Genomic DNA, 18,849 nt, shown 5'->3' on the forward strand with positions numbered 1-18,849 from the left:
TGCTGTTTTTATGATATCCAGTGATTACAATTTATATTGAATTGAACTTGTGAATGTGTGTGAGTGTGCGTGTGTGTTTGATGAAGAGTGAGTTTCATCGTTTGACATTTAATATGAGAGCAAGCTTGGTACATAAGAAAAGAAAATTCTCTTAATGTTGAATACTCAATATATTTCATTTTGTGGTACAATAAGCAGCATATTGCAACTCCTGACTTTGCCACTCATTAAAATGTCACTTTTTTGTACCAGTTATTTATCCACTAACAAAATGGATTATAACTGAAGAACAAATAATGATATTTTGGTTCAGATTGATAAGGCTGACTACATAATACCAATAATTGCAGTATTTAATCTTAAAGTTGAGTTAAATCAACCATATTATTCTAGAATGACTATTGTTACCTGCTGCAGCCATTTGCAGTCAATGAAACTAAGAATCAGTACCTTTCTGTAGCATAATAGTTTATGACTCCTTAGCTTTTGACAAGGCTTTTATCAGAGTAATGACTAAATGTAATCAACTAAATATTAACAACATGACAAGACAATTCTGTTTGGAATTACGGTTCAGCTCCCCTCCATGATTTCAGTAGCTTATTTTCCTCTTCAGGGTATTGTTCTCTTTACCGAGTACTCTGATGATATCCCAATAAATAATATGCCCTGATTATTTGCAGTGTCCACCAACTGCTGTCAGGGATTTTCTGTTAGTGTACAACTCTTGTTTCAAGCATTCTAGAGGTTTCCCAAATGCAGTCTTTTCCACAATTATCACACTGGAGTTTATAGATGACTGAGTACTTCTTATTCAAAGGAGTTTGGTCTTGGGATGTACCAAGGTTGAGTAAATGCTGTTTTAGGGTTTGTGGATTAATCTTGGTACATCCTGAAGACCAAACTCTTTTGAATAAGTACTCAGAAATTAAGAGAAGCTATTGAAATTGAAGGGGAGTCAGTGTTGAACCATGATTCTGGATTGGAACTTCCACCATTATACATAAGGGTTTTGCCTCATGGTCAGCATTTAATTGATCATGTGACTTCTGTCCAGAATTCATTCCTGTGATGAAGGCCTTGTGATAAAGTCAAAAGCTAAGGAGTCATAATCTTTTATCCTGCAGTAAGGTATCTATTCTTAGTTTCACTGACTGCAAATCATTCTAATTCTAATTCTTTTTATCAGTTTTGAGGATCTCTTATGGTTGAACAAACATTTATTTACTCCCTCAATTGCAGTATACAAAATGACTAAAAGAAATATTGTGCATCTCGTTTTGCTCATGTCTCTTACAATAAAGTTTTCCTTTCTTATCTGTCTTAAAATTTCCTCAGTGCCTCTTTATTTAGTTTTTCAGAAAATTTTAAGTCAGCTGTACTCATTTTTTGGAGTGTCTTAGACAGCCTCTAAAACAAAAATTGCCCTAATTTGATATATTGATTCCTTGTTGTTAGGTTGAATGCATACTTGTATATTCTGACATTTGTACAATAAACCAAACATTTCATTTCAGTCGTGAAACCCACAAGTTTGCTGTGATCTACGTAGCTGAGGGACAAGAGGATAAAAACTCGATTTTGTCCAATGAAGGAGGGAGTGCAGCGTTTGAAGAATTTGTAGCAGGTCTTGGATGGGAGGTGAAAATATACATCTGCCTAGTTTGGCTTAAGAAAAGTTTTATTAACAAACAGTAAAAAATGGTACCTTGAGAAAAATCAAGAAGTTCTGTTTCTCCTTTAGATACATTCCCCAATCACATTAGGGTTTTGCAAAAATTGATCAAGTTAAAAGAAGGAGGGTGATGATGCAAATTTTTAAATTCTTACAAATGTGATTGTTATGGATATCTGTATCATATATTATTTTATATTATAGTTATATTTAAGTTATTTGGGAATATGACATTTATTTCTTTATTCTTTAATTCAGTGGCTGGCCTGTATTGCAGTAAAAGTACATGTATGTTGTGAAATTTCCACTCATGAATCAAGGTTGATTTCCATGTTTTCATATCGACAATAAATTCTGTCAAGTCATTATTTAAATGGAGGTCATGACAGTATATAGGGCATACATTTGTAGTGTAGTTATGTCATGACTGCCCTAGCCACTGATTGGATAATAATAAGAAAATAAATTGTTGTAGAAGACCTTGGAATTTAGTAAGGAGAAAATTATTTAAATGTTTGGGAACCATTTCTAGTGATTCAGAATTTGTTATTTGATATGCATTTGATGACTAAAAGCACCACATTAGGATTCTTCAGCTATATTCAGCTTTTGTAAGAGTTGAGTGCAAATTTGATATTTTTCTCTAATTTATTACTTGAAACTGCAGATTAGAAAATGTTCATTCTAATAGACATTAGTGAATTATGTAGTGAAATTATTCTATGACTTGGATATTTAGATAATTCAGTTGGATTATATAAAACCTTCAAGGATTTTTTAGTGATATTCTACTTTCATGGAATTTACCTTAAGTAAAATCTTTTGGATAATAGAACCATAGTTCTTCATTGGTGCTAGGACAAAAGCACATTAGAACCTACATTCAGAATACCTTTGGATCGTTCCTGGAATACTGTAAAATTAATATCACATATAGGATAATATTCTAGGAATTCATAAATATTGTAAGTTATTTTTTAATCTTTCACTTTGATTTTATTTTTTAGGTAAATGAATTTATATCTTGAAAATTTAAAAGCTTTTGGGGTTTTTGCTTGTCATGTTACGTACTTTAAGCCCCTAGATATAACAGTAATACATTTGGGGAGTATACACCCATTTTTAGGCAGCCCATCATGGCTAGAGTAACCCCATCTCACCCTTATATGTCCAAGCATGATTTTCAGGCCTGCAAATCCAGGTGCATAGAATTTGTAACAGACCTAAAGGATCTATCCATTACTATATACTCGACCAAAGACATAGAATTAGTCAGCCAGTACAGTCATCTCAATCGGGTGATCTTACTGAAAGATCCATCCTTGTCACAAGGTGTATGGCTTCATCTTTCATCACTTACAGAGATCTTAATGATAGATAGTGGTTAGAGCATCCATTTCGGAAGCGGGAGGTCATGGGTTCTAACCCCGGCCAAGCCGTACCAAAGACTTACAAAAATGGTACTAACAGCTGCATCGCTAGGGGCTCAGCATTAAGAGGTTAGTGTTAGGACTGGTTGGCCTGGTGTGAGGATAATGTGACTGGGTGGGACATCATGCTACATGTCTGCGGCATGATGCCCCAGTGCTAGACATCACTATAAACTGCCACACTGCAGACATCATAGCGATATGACTGAAAATTGTTTAAAGCTATGTTAAAAATCCTAATCACACACACACACACACACACACACTCAAGGAGATGAGGGGCCCTGAGTGGTCTAAAGTGCTCTCCATTATGGATCACTGCCATCTCACCTCTGTGTGGGGTCGAGTCTAGGATTTGGCCAATGTGGGTATGTGAGAAAACTTGCCAGTAGCTTCTCGTGGGTTGGTGGTTCTTCCCAGGGTTTTCCCGGGTTCTTCCTCCACCATTAATACTGGCTGCCATGCATAGCCTATCGTGTGCTGAAAATGGCATTAAACCTAACAGCAGCAAGAACACACACTCATCTTTCAACAGTTACTGAGATCTTAATGATAGATTTTCCATCATAACATGCCAATGGCTGTATACAGTCACAATTACAGGGATTGTACTGATAGAGCAAACTGTCTCACCAGGTCTCCATCTTCATCTTTCTACACGTACAGAGATCTTAATGATAGATTTTCTATACTAACGTGCATATGGCTATATAGAGTTACAATTACAGGGATCTTAGTGATACATCCATTCATCTTGCCAGGTCAGCGGCTTCATATCTCTGCAACTATGGTGATCTTGATGATAGATTTGCCTGTCCTAACATGCCTACAGTTACAATTACTGAGATCTTAATAATGATATCTTGCCTGGCATAAGGCATCCAAGCACATTAGGAAAGGGATTTTAGTGATAGTTCCATTCATCCAGTCTTCCCACAGTAAGGTGGATACCAGCATCAATCAGACTGCCATCTGCATGACCAGTAACCTTGCTGGCCATACTCACTATAAACCAGCTACCTATACCAGTACAACAAAATTGTTCAACATAGCCGTCTTTTTTAATCGAGGTTTACCTGCAGGGTATTATCAGTGACTTGTATAGTGGCAATGGTATTACAGATTTGTTGCCACAGGAAAAGGTTTTTCCCAAATTGGAAGCAGTCTCGTACAAGACACATTATACTGCCTATCATACTGAACTCCCAGCATTAGGTAACAAATTTAGAAGTAGTTAACTTGGCTGCCCCCACTTTTTGTAAAGTGGATTTTTAAAAATAAAACTCATGCCACATCTAAGTGAGTTTGGAATATTGTCACAATGTCTTCGATGATAGATTTGGCCTCATTGGTGCCTTTTTGAGGGGAGAAAAACTCTACCAACCAACATGCCTGGGAGTTGATGGCCTGAATTGCTTGGGTCATTAACAGAGCAACTCACCATTTGATTGCGAATATGTTGATTGCCACTGCCAATCTTAGCTGGACATGTTGTAACATATATTTGCACACAACACTTTTTTTTAAAACCACATACACTCTAGCTTTAATGATGACTATTTTGCTTGCCAATGCTGGTTGGGGGCAACAAAAATTTGAATAAATCTGGAGGTAGAACCATCCCTCCAACTTGCCACTTCACCCATGATGTTTTAGAAACCAGCCATCCCTGCCAAGAGATAGGCAAGCCAAGCAAAGGGATCTGTTATCTTCCAAGTGCTTTTCATATCTCAACCTAATGTCAGCAGACAGGAACCAAACCAATCTAGGAGGCACCCTTACAGGGTAGGTTAGAAACCAGGTTTATCCATCAACAATCTTCTTGTCTCCCACAGCTGACTTAAACACTGTCACCACCCACAGAAGGGCACCAAACTCCTGTGATTCCGATCACACTGTATCCATCTATTGCCACAAAATGAAGGGGTGATCCAAGCCATTTTGGATGTTATTCAGATTTCACTTATTCCACCCCTCATCTTTCTTCCTGTCCCCTTATAATAGATGTGTGATTAGATTTGGGGGAGGACAGAGGAGGAGATTCATTTGCTCTCTGACAGGTAAGCAGTGAAGATTGTATGAAAACCACAATCTCCATGTTCTGGTTACAGTTGCTCTGTACCACAAAGGCCAAAGCAAGTTGAGAGCAATCACAGACCAGTCAGCTCAGCGAATTCATTCTTCTTTTGAGGTTCAAGATAAAGACGACAAGGTCTGTACATCTCTCCATCCAAAGGAATAAGTATGCTGTCTCAAGCTCTCAGATGCCTACTTTCATGTCCCTATTCACCCGACATTGCAAAAGTTTCTTTGGTTTGCTTACTGCAACAAGTTTACCAATTTTGAGAAATATTGATTGAGTCTAAATATCAACTCCCAAGTCTTTACCAAATTATGGATTGCATCATCACCTTGTTGCAGACAACTTCCTTTAGGACAATGGTGGCATATCTGGACAATCTACTCCAAAAGCATATGGTAAGTTCTGTTCTCCTCAGAGGCAGAAACAGTCTCTTGTCCCATTTGAATCATCTGTTTTCTCCTGAATTGAGGAAAAATCCAACCTTAAACTATCTCATTGTTTTTTCCACCAATGTCTGGAGGTTATAGCTAATCTCAATCGTGTGTGTCTGCATCATACAGATTGCCAGATTCATAGTTGTTTCCAACAGGACGGAATTTAAGTGAGAAAGTTACTTGCAGCTCCTCAAGTTATTCAATATGGCAGCAGATTTGATCCTGCTTGGTTGCCTTTATATGCATCTGTTACAAATGAATTTGCTGGTCCAATGGAACCCTTTTCCAGCTCATTCAATCAAAACATCAGTATAACTAATCGGGTACAATTACTCCTGTGTCATTGGAACAAGTAGGGTGGGGTCACAACAGAATTCCTCAGGAGAAGCCCCAACCAGAAGTGGTTATATTTACAGAGATGCCAGTACATAAGATTGGAGAGCCTACTTGTTCAAATATAGTTTAAAAAAACAAACATGGATCAGGTAACTGCCTTTTCAAATCAACCTCTATATGAAAGCTATCGTAAGTGCCTTTCTGGTCTAATGGATGGAATCTGCAGGCAGTGAATCATGATTATGTCTGACAACTCCATAGTGGTGAAATGCCTCCCCAAATTGTCATCAGAATCTGAATCTGATTTGCTGTGTGATTATACTATGATGAGAATGATTATGGTGAAATAATGCATTTGTGTTGTCTTCAGTCCCCTTAAAGAAAGTAAAATGTATGGCAATAAAATACCTATTGGTTTAGAAGCCAATCTACTGTTCAAAATTTGCAAATATCTTAGTTTGAAATTCTGGTTCTGTCACATGTATGCCTAGATGGTTGGTCATATCAGCATTGTGCTTTCACCAGAAGATTTCTTGAGATGTCTAGTCAGGCCTAAATTTAAATATTGTGGATCCGATAGCCAGTATAGCCATGATGGTAGCCATCCTAAAAATGTTGTTGCTGTTACTACTCCAAAACAGAGTCATATCAACATGGGGTTTTCACCAGAAGACTTCTCAGATCTTGTTGGTCATGAATTAAAACGGTGTTGATCTGGTGTTGTGGTGATCTTAAAAACTTTTTTATCACTGCTTTTTTTATATGGAAAGTCATTTTGACATAGGATTTTCATCAGAAAAGTTCTTCTTGTTTCTTGTTGGACTTAAATGAAAATGATGTAAATTGACTCTTAATATGGCCACCTTCAGAACATTGTTATTTCTACTGCTTCCAAATGGATGATTGTATCGACATCTGGTTTTCACCAGTGAACTTCTTATGATTCTTGCTGTTATTACTCCCCTTGAATGAATGACCATATTGACATGAGGTTTTACACAAAGATTTTGTATGATGTTTACTTGGGCGTAAATGAAAATGGCGCCAATCTGGTTTCCAATATGACTACCACAGCAGCTAATTTGAAAATCTTGTGTTCTCGGAAGACTATCAGACACAGTCTTATCTTAAATTCCTGGAAGTTCTTTTATCCTAGTAGAGCATCAGTCTTTTTAAGGGACTCTTGTTTTTGTTCCATTTGGTTTGGTGTTTTACAGCACAATAGGTTGCTTAGTTAATGCCAAGCAGTTGGAGTCAGGTGCTTTACCTGGAGACACACTATAGTATCTTCTAATACCTGATCCAATTGTAGAATTTGAATCCACACTATTTTGGTCACAGGTCTGGTATGCTAACCACTGAACCACCATGTCTTCTCAAAAAGAAAAGAAGGGGGAAAAAGGCATTTTGCAAACAGAACAGATGCATTCATTTTTGAGGCAAAAAGACATGCAGAGATTGATTCCAGGTCACAGGATGTTGGGTTTCTCAAAAAACAATAGAGAATCACTTTTAAAACCAATGTTGAAAAGATCATGCAAATTACCTACATGATTGTTATGCCCAATGCACATGTAAAAATTCAAGTAAAGGTGTATCAGATCATCATCTATCTGTCTTTTTGTCGGTGATCTCAGTCTGCAGTGCTTTTGCAGAATTTGAGTGGTCCCAAGTGTTGGAGTGGTCTAAAGCGCTCATCATTATGGATCACTGCCATCTCACCTCTGTCTGCGTGATTTCGATACTTGGGCTTGGCCAGTATGGTTACATGAGAAAGCTTGCCAGTAGCTTCTTGTGGGTCAGTGGATCTTTACAGGGGTTTTCCGGGTTCTTCCTCCACCATTTATACTGGCCGCCATGTATAGCCTATCTTGTGCTGACAAATGGCGTTAACACTATAACAACAACAAGGTAGAATTTGTGTTTGAATATAAGCACATGTGTGGTCAAGATCTTGCAGAAATGATTGATTGGTACTGATGAATTGTATTCTCAAGGAGTGAAGCAAATTGATCCATTCAAGAACATAGCAACAGTGAGTACACCCCACCCATTTTTCTTCCCTTCTGCAGCCCACAAATCTAATTATGGTGCTTTTTTCCCATAATGTAACTCATAATTAATGCAGGTTTTTTTATTTGCTGCAGGTGGATCTAGAGTGCCATAAGGGTTTTCTTGGTGGTTTACAGCAGAACAGAAGCACTGGAGACACAGCACCATACTATGCAAAGTCCACATATGAGATTCTGTATCACGTGTCTACAAGGATACCATCCGGCAATGAGGAGTCCAGGCATATAAAGGTGAGAGATGAATTAGTGGCTGTGTGCAAACATTGCAATAATAATCCTGTATTAAGTGATCATTAACCATTGAAAGTGATTTTGCTGTCGCAAATCATGTTCCCCCAAGTACACCACTCCCTTATTTTACTGCACCATGATTACATTCAACCTACATATAAAGTGGAAGCAAGTGTTTTTACCAATGTTTTTATCCTATTAGAAAAGGAAAAACATAAGGTTTTGTTTCTGTAACATTAAACCAATTGCAATCGAAATTGGTAAATGACCATTTGGGATATAACTTACTTTGTCATAAAAATGGCAATCTTTGCATGGAAATTCGGAATCATCATAAATTAAGGAATTTTTTTCAATAAAATAAGATCTACAACAAAATGACAATCAGTGAAAATGTTGGTAAATGCCTGCTGATGGTAACTGTATAAAATAAGTACCGTTTAAAGAAGCCTTGTTAAGTGAAAATCTTGTTCTAATTTTATTTTAACTGGGTTTTAATGTGTACAGCATAACTGTGACATGCCTTCTTTTATTCAGTCATCTCATTACCGGCTAGCATTTCCACAAGAACCTAATTATGTGCTTACCCAGTGGCTGAGCTGAACTAATTTGACAGGTGTTGAGAATTTAATGGTCATTTGAGATGATGAAACAAGCTAATTACCATATTTGTCTACAGCCAATTACAATATATGACAGGTTCCATCATGACAAGTACGTATAGGTGTAGATCAGCATTATATCCTGTTTAAATCACCTACTGTAAACGACTCTTTAACTTTTGCTTTTAGCAGATTTGTGAGTTGTTCTTTAAACTTTGCAGTGATACATTAAAAATATCTTGCAGATTGTAATAAAACATACATATTTCTTTCAAATGCATTACCTGATCACATTAACTTTAGGAAATTACTCTCCTCTCTTCTATCTCAGAATCAAGTCCACTAGAAAGATGAAAAAATGTCTTCCTGTCTATACATCATCTAAATGAACCGATATAACTCTTAACATTTCGCACAAGGTGGCAACTGGTATCCCATCTATTTATTAGTTTAAACTTTCACTTGCAACTGTGAACATTACTGCCAAAGTATCGACTGCATTTTATACTTGTTCCCCACCCAACCCCCAAACATTTATTTTCAGCGATATAGTGAGTGAAAATTTGATGTACCTGTTGTATACAACATGTGTTGTTAAAGCTGCATTTAAATCCAAATCACACTCACAACATTTGTGTTTTTCCTGGTGATTTTGTTTTTGTATTTATGCATTCTTTTTTACTGCTGATTTTTGTCCATATGATATTGGTAGGTTACACTCCAGTTTTCAATGATGTTATTGTATTGGGCTGATCAGTTTTGGTTTCATTCACACTTCTTTCATCATACCAAAAATGCAAGCTTGCCTGTTTAAACAAATTTTATATTTGTTGTATGAGCTTGTTTGTTTGTTCTTCTCACCTTCATTACAGAGATGTCATTCAATTGCAAGAAGTGCAGGCACATAAAAGTTGTGGAGGACAATCACAACATCTGCCTTACCTGCACATAATGTTCTTCACACCCATCTTGAAATAGCAGCAGAAGAGTCATAACAAAATAGCACGTTCTAAGTCTTCTAAACATGAAGTATTAAGTGTTCATCCAAATTTCGAATTGTTGACCAATTTAATTGGAGATGTAGAGGTGCTGAACCCACACTCTGACTAAAAATACCAATAGTAGGGCCCACAATAAAGATCGCATCAGATCCTCTCAAAGCCACACCAATCGGTTCACTCAAGCCATATTCTAATCCTTACGATATGCATGCTCTGTTGTCTGAAACGTCATTGAGCTAGTTAAATGAAACTAGGACTATGTTTAACTCATTTTGGCAGCCCACTGAGTACAAGCCTATATTCCCACTGAAGCATGGACTTAGGAATGTTGAAGTCAGGCTTGAAGAATTACCCTTCAACTTTGCTGGCTGGACTGGCCAGCACAATGCATATCATTTGCCATTCACCATCCTGACCATTGAACAGTAGGTCCAGCCATCCAAACAATCAATGTGCAGTTTCATTAAAATTGTGTCATCTTTGAATGGAGAACAGCACATTATTAGACAGTTCCTACACTGATGGTGTCATATGCCCACTATACTGTCCTTACTGGCAGACCAACCATATCCATGATTCCAGTACATGTCAAACCATCATCGCTATTGAAACTGTCTGTCAAGTCATTGACCTTGCCCAACTGAACATGCTGGAGGGGCATTATCCTGCCGGACCACACTGATGGACATGACTCAGCCAGCCCTACTAACATGCATGTGTCTGACAGGTGGAAACTTTTTAATGCATGTTGATGAAATGGCATCATCGCTGCTGTACAGAATGCTGTATACATAGTGTACAGGGGGAGGACAAACGGACAAGCCCATGGTCTATGAGGGTAGTGACATGAACTTTGCAGAACATTCTGATCCAACCATGGAAAGGATGAGATTCAATTTTATGATGAAATTGAAGAGATATTTAAAAAATGGCTATGTCAGAATGCCGTTATCCACTTCCAGTCAATACTGCATAAAAGGGCAAGGCCTCTGTGGACATTGATGAAAATAACAAAATTCAATCCTTCAGAATTTTACTACAGTTCTCAGTGAGTGCAGATAATAGATAGAATTTGAGGGCTTTCTTTTTGTTGAATTAAATGCCTGAAACCTTCTCACCACACTCATAAAAGTGACATCCCAATGTTAATCATTTGGATTTACCTAGCTTTGACAAAGATGTTATTGCCACCATCTTGTCTGCTCCACATTAAAGTTAGTAATGAATGACATGGTGACTTCCTGCTTGACATGGCATCTCTTGTCAAAAAGGCCAGAAGTGACCATGCCTGTGGATTGGTGTTCCATATTTCGAAGGTTAGGCTGCTCATAACATTATTGTAAACACCTTAATGAACGCTTGTAACCAAGGCATGATGAGTCAGATCTTGTCCTCCCATCTCAGAATTTTGATTATGTATGGAGGTTCTAACTTGTATTAACTCCTTAGCTGTCTTAATATGGAGATCAAGCTGTTATAACTTGGCATCTATTTCATTTGCCCTCTGCAGATTCTAGCACATTAGTGTATGATTTTGTGTCATTTTAATCACCAGACTACAATCTAAATCAAAATCAAATTGTCTTTTTCACTGGGAAGACAGAGAGTAGCTAGCAGCAGGAATTCCTTTAGAAACCCCAAAACCATATTCACCATCTGTACAGACACCAGTTGTTGGGATGAGGGACAAATTTGCTACTTGACTTTATGATGGTCAGCAGCAAGTTGACACTACAAAAGAAGGCTTTTCACATAAATTTTATGGAAATGATGGTCATTTTGAATGCTTCCCATGCAAGGGTGGAATTCATGCAGAGATGGTTCTGATATTATTGTACAGTTCAGTCAAACAAGGAGGGATGAAATCATTGGACCATTACCTTATGGCATGGGAGTACCTTAGTTGGTGTGTCCAATATCATATATACATTCGAATTTAACACATCTTGGCAGGCTCTGTATCCTAGATCACTCATTATCAAGGCAATGCCAATAGCTTCATACAGAGTTGTCTCCCCATAGGTCCATCTTCCATAGAGTCTGCACCCTATGGGGCCAACTAATGCTAGACCTATTTGTGAGGAGGTAGAACAACAAACTACACACCTTCTCTCCATTCCCAGACCTAGAGGCATAGGACATAGAGTCCTTGTCAATCAGCTTGGAGAGAATATGGGCATTCACCTTCTGTCCAACAGATCTCATATAAAAACCAGTCCAGTAAATGAGGGGCAGGCTTTGCAAAATAGTTGTGATTGCCCCTCTGATGGGACTTATGGATCAATGATCTGCTGAATCAGGAGATTGTCAAACCAAGGAAATTCATAGCACGCCCACAGCTGCTCAAGTATCTGAGGTTACATTTATTCCTTCTGTGTCTGGAGAAACTCCTTCATGCCTGACTCTTGTCAGGGATGCCCTGCATGAAGAGTTGTGCTTTTCGATTGTGGAGAGGATTCCAACACCTAGATGGTCCACTACTTTGCCATATGAAGGATAATGGTGAAACTGCATGACCTGTTATGTGCCTTCAGGTGTTGTCAGAGGCATAAGGTGAATGTTTACTGTAGTTGTCAAAGGCTCTTCCTGCCATTTAAATGAGGAAAGAAATAACCCCCCAAGTGCTGGCCGCATGAATAATGTGGATTTTTTATTGACATAGTCTGAAATATCACAGGATCAGATATGACTCACGAAGGTTTCAACTCACTGAATTTGAGTGTTATCCATGAACTTAAACTTTGAATATGTCTTTATTCAAAACAGTTAGAGGAGTCATTTGGCTAGCACACTCAGTCTCCTTTCTTCAGCTTTTCTTTGCATGATCTTATATAGGAGAGAACTGATTCTTTTGGAATAATGGTAGCTGCCCAGACAGTTACCATGGCCTGTTAAACCCCAGGAGCATAAAGCTTATGCTGGATTTGCCTGGTTAAAGTTTGACTGTTAGGCAAGAGTCAGGTCTGGATACCACAGTGATCGCTCATGCACATCTGTAAACAGGTTCAAGTCTTGGGTTCGGCCTATGTAGGTATGTGAGAAAGCTTGCCATTAGTTTCTTGTTGGTTGGTGGTTCTTTATGGGGTTTTCTCTGGTTCTTCCTCCACCATTAATAATGGCTGCCATGTATAGCCTATCTTGTGCTGAAAAATGGCCTTAAACCCCACAACAGAATGTGTAAACACGTAATCTTGGGTTGTATGAACATCACATTAGGAGATGTTGATTCTTTCAGCACAGTAGTCATCTTGTTCCTACAGGGTGACATGGATAGAGACTGGATGCCTAAGCATTTTCTCCTCTTCTTACCTGTTATCCTAATGTTAATGCAATTGGGTAATATGCATGATGGAGAAAAGAAATTGTATATTTAATTATGTTCCTCTTACCTGATCACAATGCTATCTATCCCTTCCACCCTATTCCTGAAAATGTGAACATCATATTACAGGTTTTGTTCAAGCTTAAACTAGTAAACATCTGGGATACAAGTGGCCACACAGCAGAAATGAGGGGAATTAATCTACAAGAGTTCCTTTCATTCATTCATATATATATATATATATATATATATATATATATATATATATATATATATATATAGAGAGAGAGAGAGAGAGAGAGAGAGAGATATGCTGTATGGATGAAAAGACTTAGTGTTTTTATCATTCTGGAAGGGCTTGATTCAGAGGTAGCAGAGTAATTTCTTGATGTTAGTGTGACTGAATAAGTATTTTCAGAAAAAATAATTTACTAAAATTTTTCCTTTATAATTTTTCTCTTCGGTCAATAATTGTTCATTTTTTTAAATCCATATATTGTGTTCCGGAACAGTGCAACATGCGGCTTGTGTTTACAAATATAAACAACATGGACTTAAGATACCCGCCGTATTCCCAAATGGTGTTGCATGGTTTTGTAGACTCAAGAGTATGTTTTAAGGTCCCTAAGGGGCTCACTGCATGTGACCTAAAAAAGTGATATCCAGCTGGCAATAAGTTATCTTTTTATTCAAGCCCATAAAAAAGTTTTGATATAAAAGATAGCACTTTTTCTTTGGAACATTTAATATACCTACAAACCAAAAATAGTTTAATAGACATTAAATATTAAAAAAATTTCTGTCTTTAAAATCCATTGGACAGTGGAATATTTTCGTAGATGCAGTCTTTGCGGCTCTAAATTGGGGGAGAGTTGAAGGTAATACAAAACCTCAATCATGTTGATATTGGTACTCATTTGAGACTGGATGGTACTGTTCAGAGTTCACCAAAGATCTTGTTGAATTTTTGTGATCTCAGAAAATGATCTTTTTGCATCTGCATTGTTCAGAGGGAGTGGCAAACTTGCTGCATGGTGTTGCTATGTCAATGGATGCTGTACACTTCAGAATGACTAATGTCAATATGGTGTTTACAGTATGTGCAAAGAAATAGATACTCTTGTTGCTGGGCTTCACTCAATTTGCGTATGGCTGATCTTTTTCTAAATTAGGACTGCATTTTAACATTTTGTTTAAAAAATGAAGGACATGTACACTATTCTGACTGCCAAAATAATCTTCTTGTTTTGCACTTTATATATACAGTAAATTCCAACTTATAAGAGATGTCCCTTCTGATCACAAACTTGCATATAATCTTCACTAATGATTGGTTAAACATTTTCATTCTAGACATTGATATATAATAACTTTTGTTCTTCAACATACATTCAGTAATTGTTCCTGGCTGAAACGAATGGGGTTGTGCCACTTAGTGTACTTAACCAGTGCAGTTTAGCTTGATGGGCTCTCCCACAGCAGTGTTCAAAGGACTTACATGGTATCATCCCATTTATTCTCAGCCAGTTCAGTAATCTGTGAAATACTGGTGGTTTATCTCTGAACACCTTACCTTTTAATTGACTCCGTAAATATCAGCTGTAGAAACTGTCCTTGGAATTTTACATCGGCTCAAAGCAGGATTGTTTGCTGTTTATACAGATGATATGCATTGATCATGTATATTTGTGGTCAGAATATGTCCATCTTAAATGACTCCACCAGAAAAGATGATCATATCAACATAGGGTTTTGACTAAAAGACTTCATAAGATGTCTGATTGATCAAAAATGACATTTTTCTGGACAGACACCCGATATGGCCACCATGGTGGTCAGTTTGAAAATTTTGTTCTCACTCTCTAGATGGATATATTGATATGAAGTTTTCATTAAAAAACCTATTATGATATCTAACAGGTGTCATTCTAACTTCCAGCATGGAGACCTTAGTGTCTGTCTTGAAAAAAATCTTGTTCTTGCTTCCCTTTGTGAACAGATGGTTATGTCAAGATGGGCTTTTCATTAAAAGTGTTGGGATATCTTGTTTAATATATCTTTTATGATGTCTGATTGGTTTTAAAAGAAAGAAATGCCTATCTAACCACATTATTATGGCCACCATGTCAACCATATTGAATGTTATTCCTTCATACCTGTGGCCGAGTGGTCTAATGCGCACTCCATTATGGATCACTGCCATCTCACCTCTGCTGCGTGGGTTCAAGTCTCGGATTCAGCCAATGTGGGTATGTGAGAAAGCTTGCCAGGAGCTTCTCAAGGGTCGGTGGTTCTTTCCGGGGTTTTCCCGGGTTCTTCCTCCACCATTAATACTGGCCGCCATGTATAGCCTATTGTGTGCTGAAAAATGGCGTTAAACCCTACACCAACAACAACAACAACAACAATTCCTTCATACCAAAATCTCATATGATGACCCTCTTGAAAATCTTGTTATTGCTTCTCCATCTGAACTAAAAGTCATTTTGACATGCGGGTTTTCATCAGGAGACTTCCTATGATGTCTAGTTGAGTCTCAATGAAAATGATACTGACATGGCATCCAATTATTCCTCCACAGCACCCGTCTTGAAAAACTTTTTGTTGCTGATCCTTCTGAAAAGAAAATTATATCAACATAGTGTCTTCAACAGAAGACAGCTTATGATATCTTGTTACTCTAAATTAAAATGGTCTGATATCCAATATGATGGCCATCTTGAAAATCCTCTGTGTGGTAATGTGTGAGTGCGTGTTTGTGTGTCCAAGAGATTATATTATTATAAGAGTGCCAGTTAATAGACCATTCTTTTCTAATATGTATAACCACCCGTTTCCTTAGATGAGGCACCTGGGAAATGATGAAGTGCACATTGTGTGGTCAGAACACACACGAGATTACAGACGTGGCATTATTCCTACAGACTTTGGAGATGTCATTATCATTATTTATCCACTAAACAATGGTCTATTCAGGATACAGATCAACAGAAAACCAGAGGTATGTTATATTAATTTATCAAATAGTGTTCCATCTATGCCACTTGCTTGAGTGTTTTGCACAAATTGTTCATTCCTCCTGCATATGAGAAATAATGATGGAGGGTCATGCATTTTTACCACATGAAATTATATACATAGGGAAGTGCTGTATGAGAAAATGAATTACCCATTTCTTTCTGTAATGATTAAACCCAAGGAGAACTTATGGGATGGCCTGTTTTTTATCGTCTGTCTGTCCATCCATTACCAGAAGTTTATTTCCGCTACTCATCCTAAACTACTTGGAGGATTCCATTTGACACTCACACTCGCACACACACACACACACATGCACACATCCTCTGATCTTATTCATTCTAAATGAATGGTGCCACTTGGACATCCAAGAAGACCACCAGAGTGATCATATTGAAAATGTTACTCTTCCTGAATAGACTGTGATATCAACATGGCATTTTCACTATGAGACTCCATATAATGTTTTGATGGTCGTAAATGAAAACAGTACCAACTTGATGCCCAAAATGGCCACCATGGCAGACGCTGTGAATATATTGTTATTAATACTTCTGAATGGAAATTTCAATTGACATGGGGTTTTCACCAGAAGACTTCTTACATGTTGATCTGAAATGAATATGCTGCTGCATGGACATCAGAATGTCCCCTACACTGGCCATTTTAAAAAAAAATATTTTTGGCTATTCCTAAATGGATGTTCATGTAAACAAAGGATTTCTACTAAAAGACATTTTAGGATGCCTAGTTGGTCCTAAATAAAAATGGTGCCAATCCAACATCCAGCACGGTCACCACAGCAGCTTACTTGGAAATCATGAATGGAAAATCTTTTTAGCATGTTTTATTCACCAGAATTCTTGTGATATATTAGTATTAAATCAAACTTGTGGTATTATGACATCCAATATGGCCAATATGACAGGAGTTGTTTCTACTTTTCCAAAGTGAAAAGTTGTATCATCATGTGGGTTTTCACTAGAAGACTTATTAAGATATATCTTCCTGTTCCTAACTGAAAATGGTGCCAATCTTAGTCTAAGGACAATGCAACACTTCAATGATTTCACCTGTGTATGCCATTGTTTTGCAGTCCCAATTACAGGTATCAGCTTAATGGACAGAATTAAGTTCTTGGGGTGCAAATGATTGATGCTGGCATACATGCCATCCATTACGCTTTTGGCATAATCATTACTGTCACTAAATTACTACTGAAGCTTGTCCGTATATGAATGACACTTTTTCGGTATATCCCCCTCCCCCCCCCAAAAAAAAAAACAATAAGTTTTCTCCTTTTTATTAACATCCGATTAGTCCCACAGATCATATTATACAAAAGACAGCTTCTGCATAACTGCAACATAAGGGTACACTTGTTCATAAACTTGCATGCACTTTCCTAACATTATTAATATGTTCTATTTATAGCAGCTGTCCTATTTTTCAAGAAACATGCTGGTTTATACTTACAGAACTTTGGCCTCAGATTCATTGTTATGATTCATGTTTGTTAGAGAACCACTCTATAGTGTGCTATAGGTCATGTCCATACCTGTCAACCCCATGAGATGAAAACCTGTATGCCAGACCAATAAAAACCATACAAAGACCAAACGAACCTTACACAAAAAAATGTATTCATATATTACATAAGATCTACAGCTTTTAAACAACAAATGCCATAAACAAACTAATTTGACACACATTTACATAATTATTTACATCTCTGAACTCAGATTTGGGAAGTGGATGCCACTAGTACTAATTGTCTGGCTGATAATATCCAGCTAGTAGTTACAAAAGCTCCTTTTCTGGCCATCATCTGTTAATACAGTCACACACTCATCAGGCAGCCTGCAATAATCCTCAAACTCATCTTTAAGTGCTTTATGATCCAGGTGTGGATCAAATCAAAAACGAAAGTGTCGCTACTAGTATAACAAAAATATATGCATGGTTATTTTGAAAAACAAATTTTCAACGTGTAGTATTAACTTCTTTGGATTTATCATGGTCTCATTATTACATATTTATATTTTACCCCCCTAAACCCTTAGTCCTACAGTGTAAGACCTCAACCTGATATATATTTTTTGGGGAGGTGTCGAGGTCTTACTGCCCAATAATGGCACTGGGTAGCATGTTCCGATGTCAATTAACATCAGAATGATAAGTCAAATTTTAGAAATATCTCGCATCCTATATCGGCACTTTTCTATAAATTAAAGTTAAATGTTTTAGTCAGACTTTACTGACACTGATGTCTTTTTCCTAATATGTTCAAATTCCCACACAAGTAAATGGACATGTTTTCAATTTCCGCTGTCTACATTTCAGTTGCCTGGAATGTGATGGAAGCTAGGAATACCGAAATCGGTTAAAAGGATCATAAGAATCTTGAACGAAACGAAGCTATCTTAACACTTTTTTCAGTATTAATATATTTTGATTCATTTCATTAAAGAAGGACACTTCAACTTAACCTGACTTCGGCATTCCCGGCTTCCATCGCTTTCCAAAGCACATTAGAGTTATTCTCACATTGCTTGCACGTAGCTAAAAAAGATTCTGGATCATGCTTGATTTGTTTATTTTTAATTATGTCCCGACTCCTTGGATTTGCAAACCAAAAATTTCTT

General features: G+C 37.3%; 1 protein-coding gene across 7 annotated transcripts in view; it reads left to right on the plus strand.

The window, feature by feature from the left end:
* The window catches only part of LOC149808553 (ral GTPase-activating protein subunit alpha-1-like), a 274,534-nt gene that overhangs the window by 190,799 nt on the left and 64,886 nt on the right, over positions 1–18,849 (plus strand). For all 7 annotated transcript variants that reach the window (XM_089978950.1, XM_089978978.1, XM_089978968.1 and 4 more), the window contains 3 exons: positions 1,518–1,641; positions 8,106–8,261; positions 16,029–16,187. In XM_089978950.1, coding sequence (XP_089835076.1) covers positions 1,518–1,641; positions 8,106–8,261; positions 16,029–16,187 — 439 coding nt within the window. The remainder of the gene's footprint in view (positions 1–1,517; positions 1,642–8,105; positions 8,262–16,028; positions 16,188–18,849) is intronic.

Source organism: Sinohyriopsis cumingii, chromosome 1, assembly GCF_028554795.1.
Source record: "Sinohyriopsis cumingii isolate HCF-2022 chromosome 1, ASM2855479v2, whole genome shotgun sequence".
NCBI lineage: Eukaryota > Metazoa > Mollusca > Bivalvia > Unionida > Unionidae > Sinohyriopsis > Sinohyriopsis cumingii.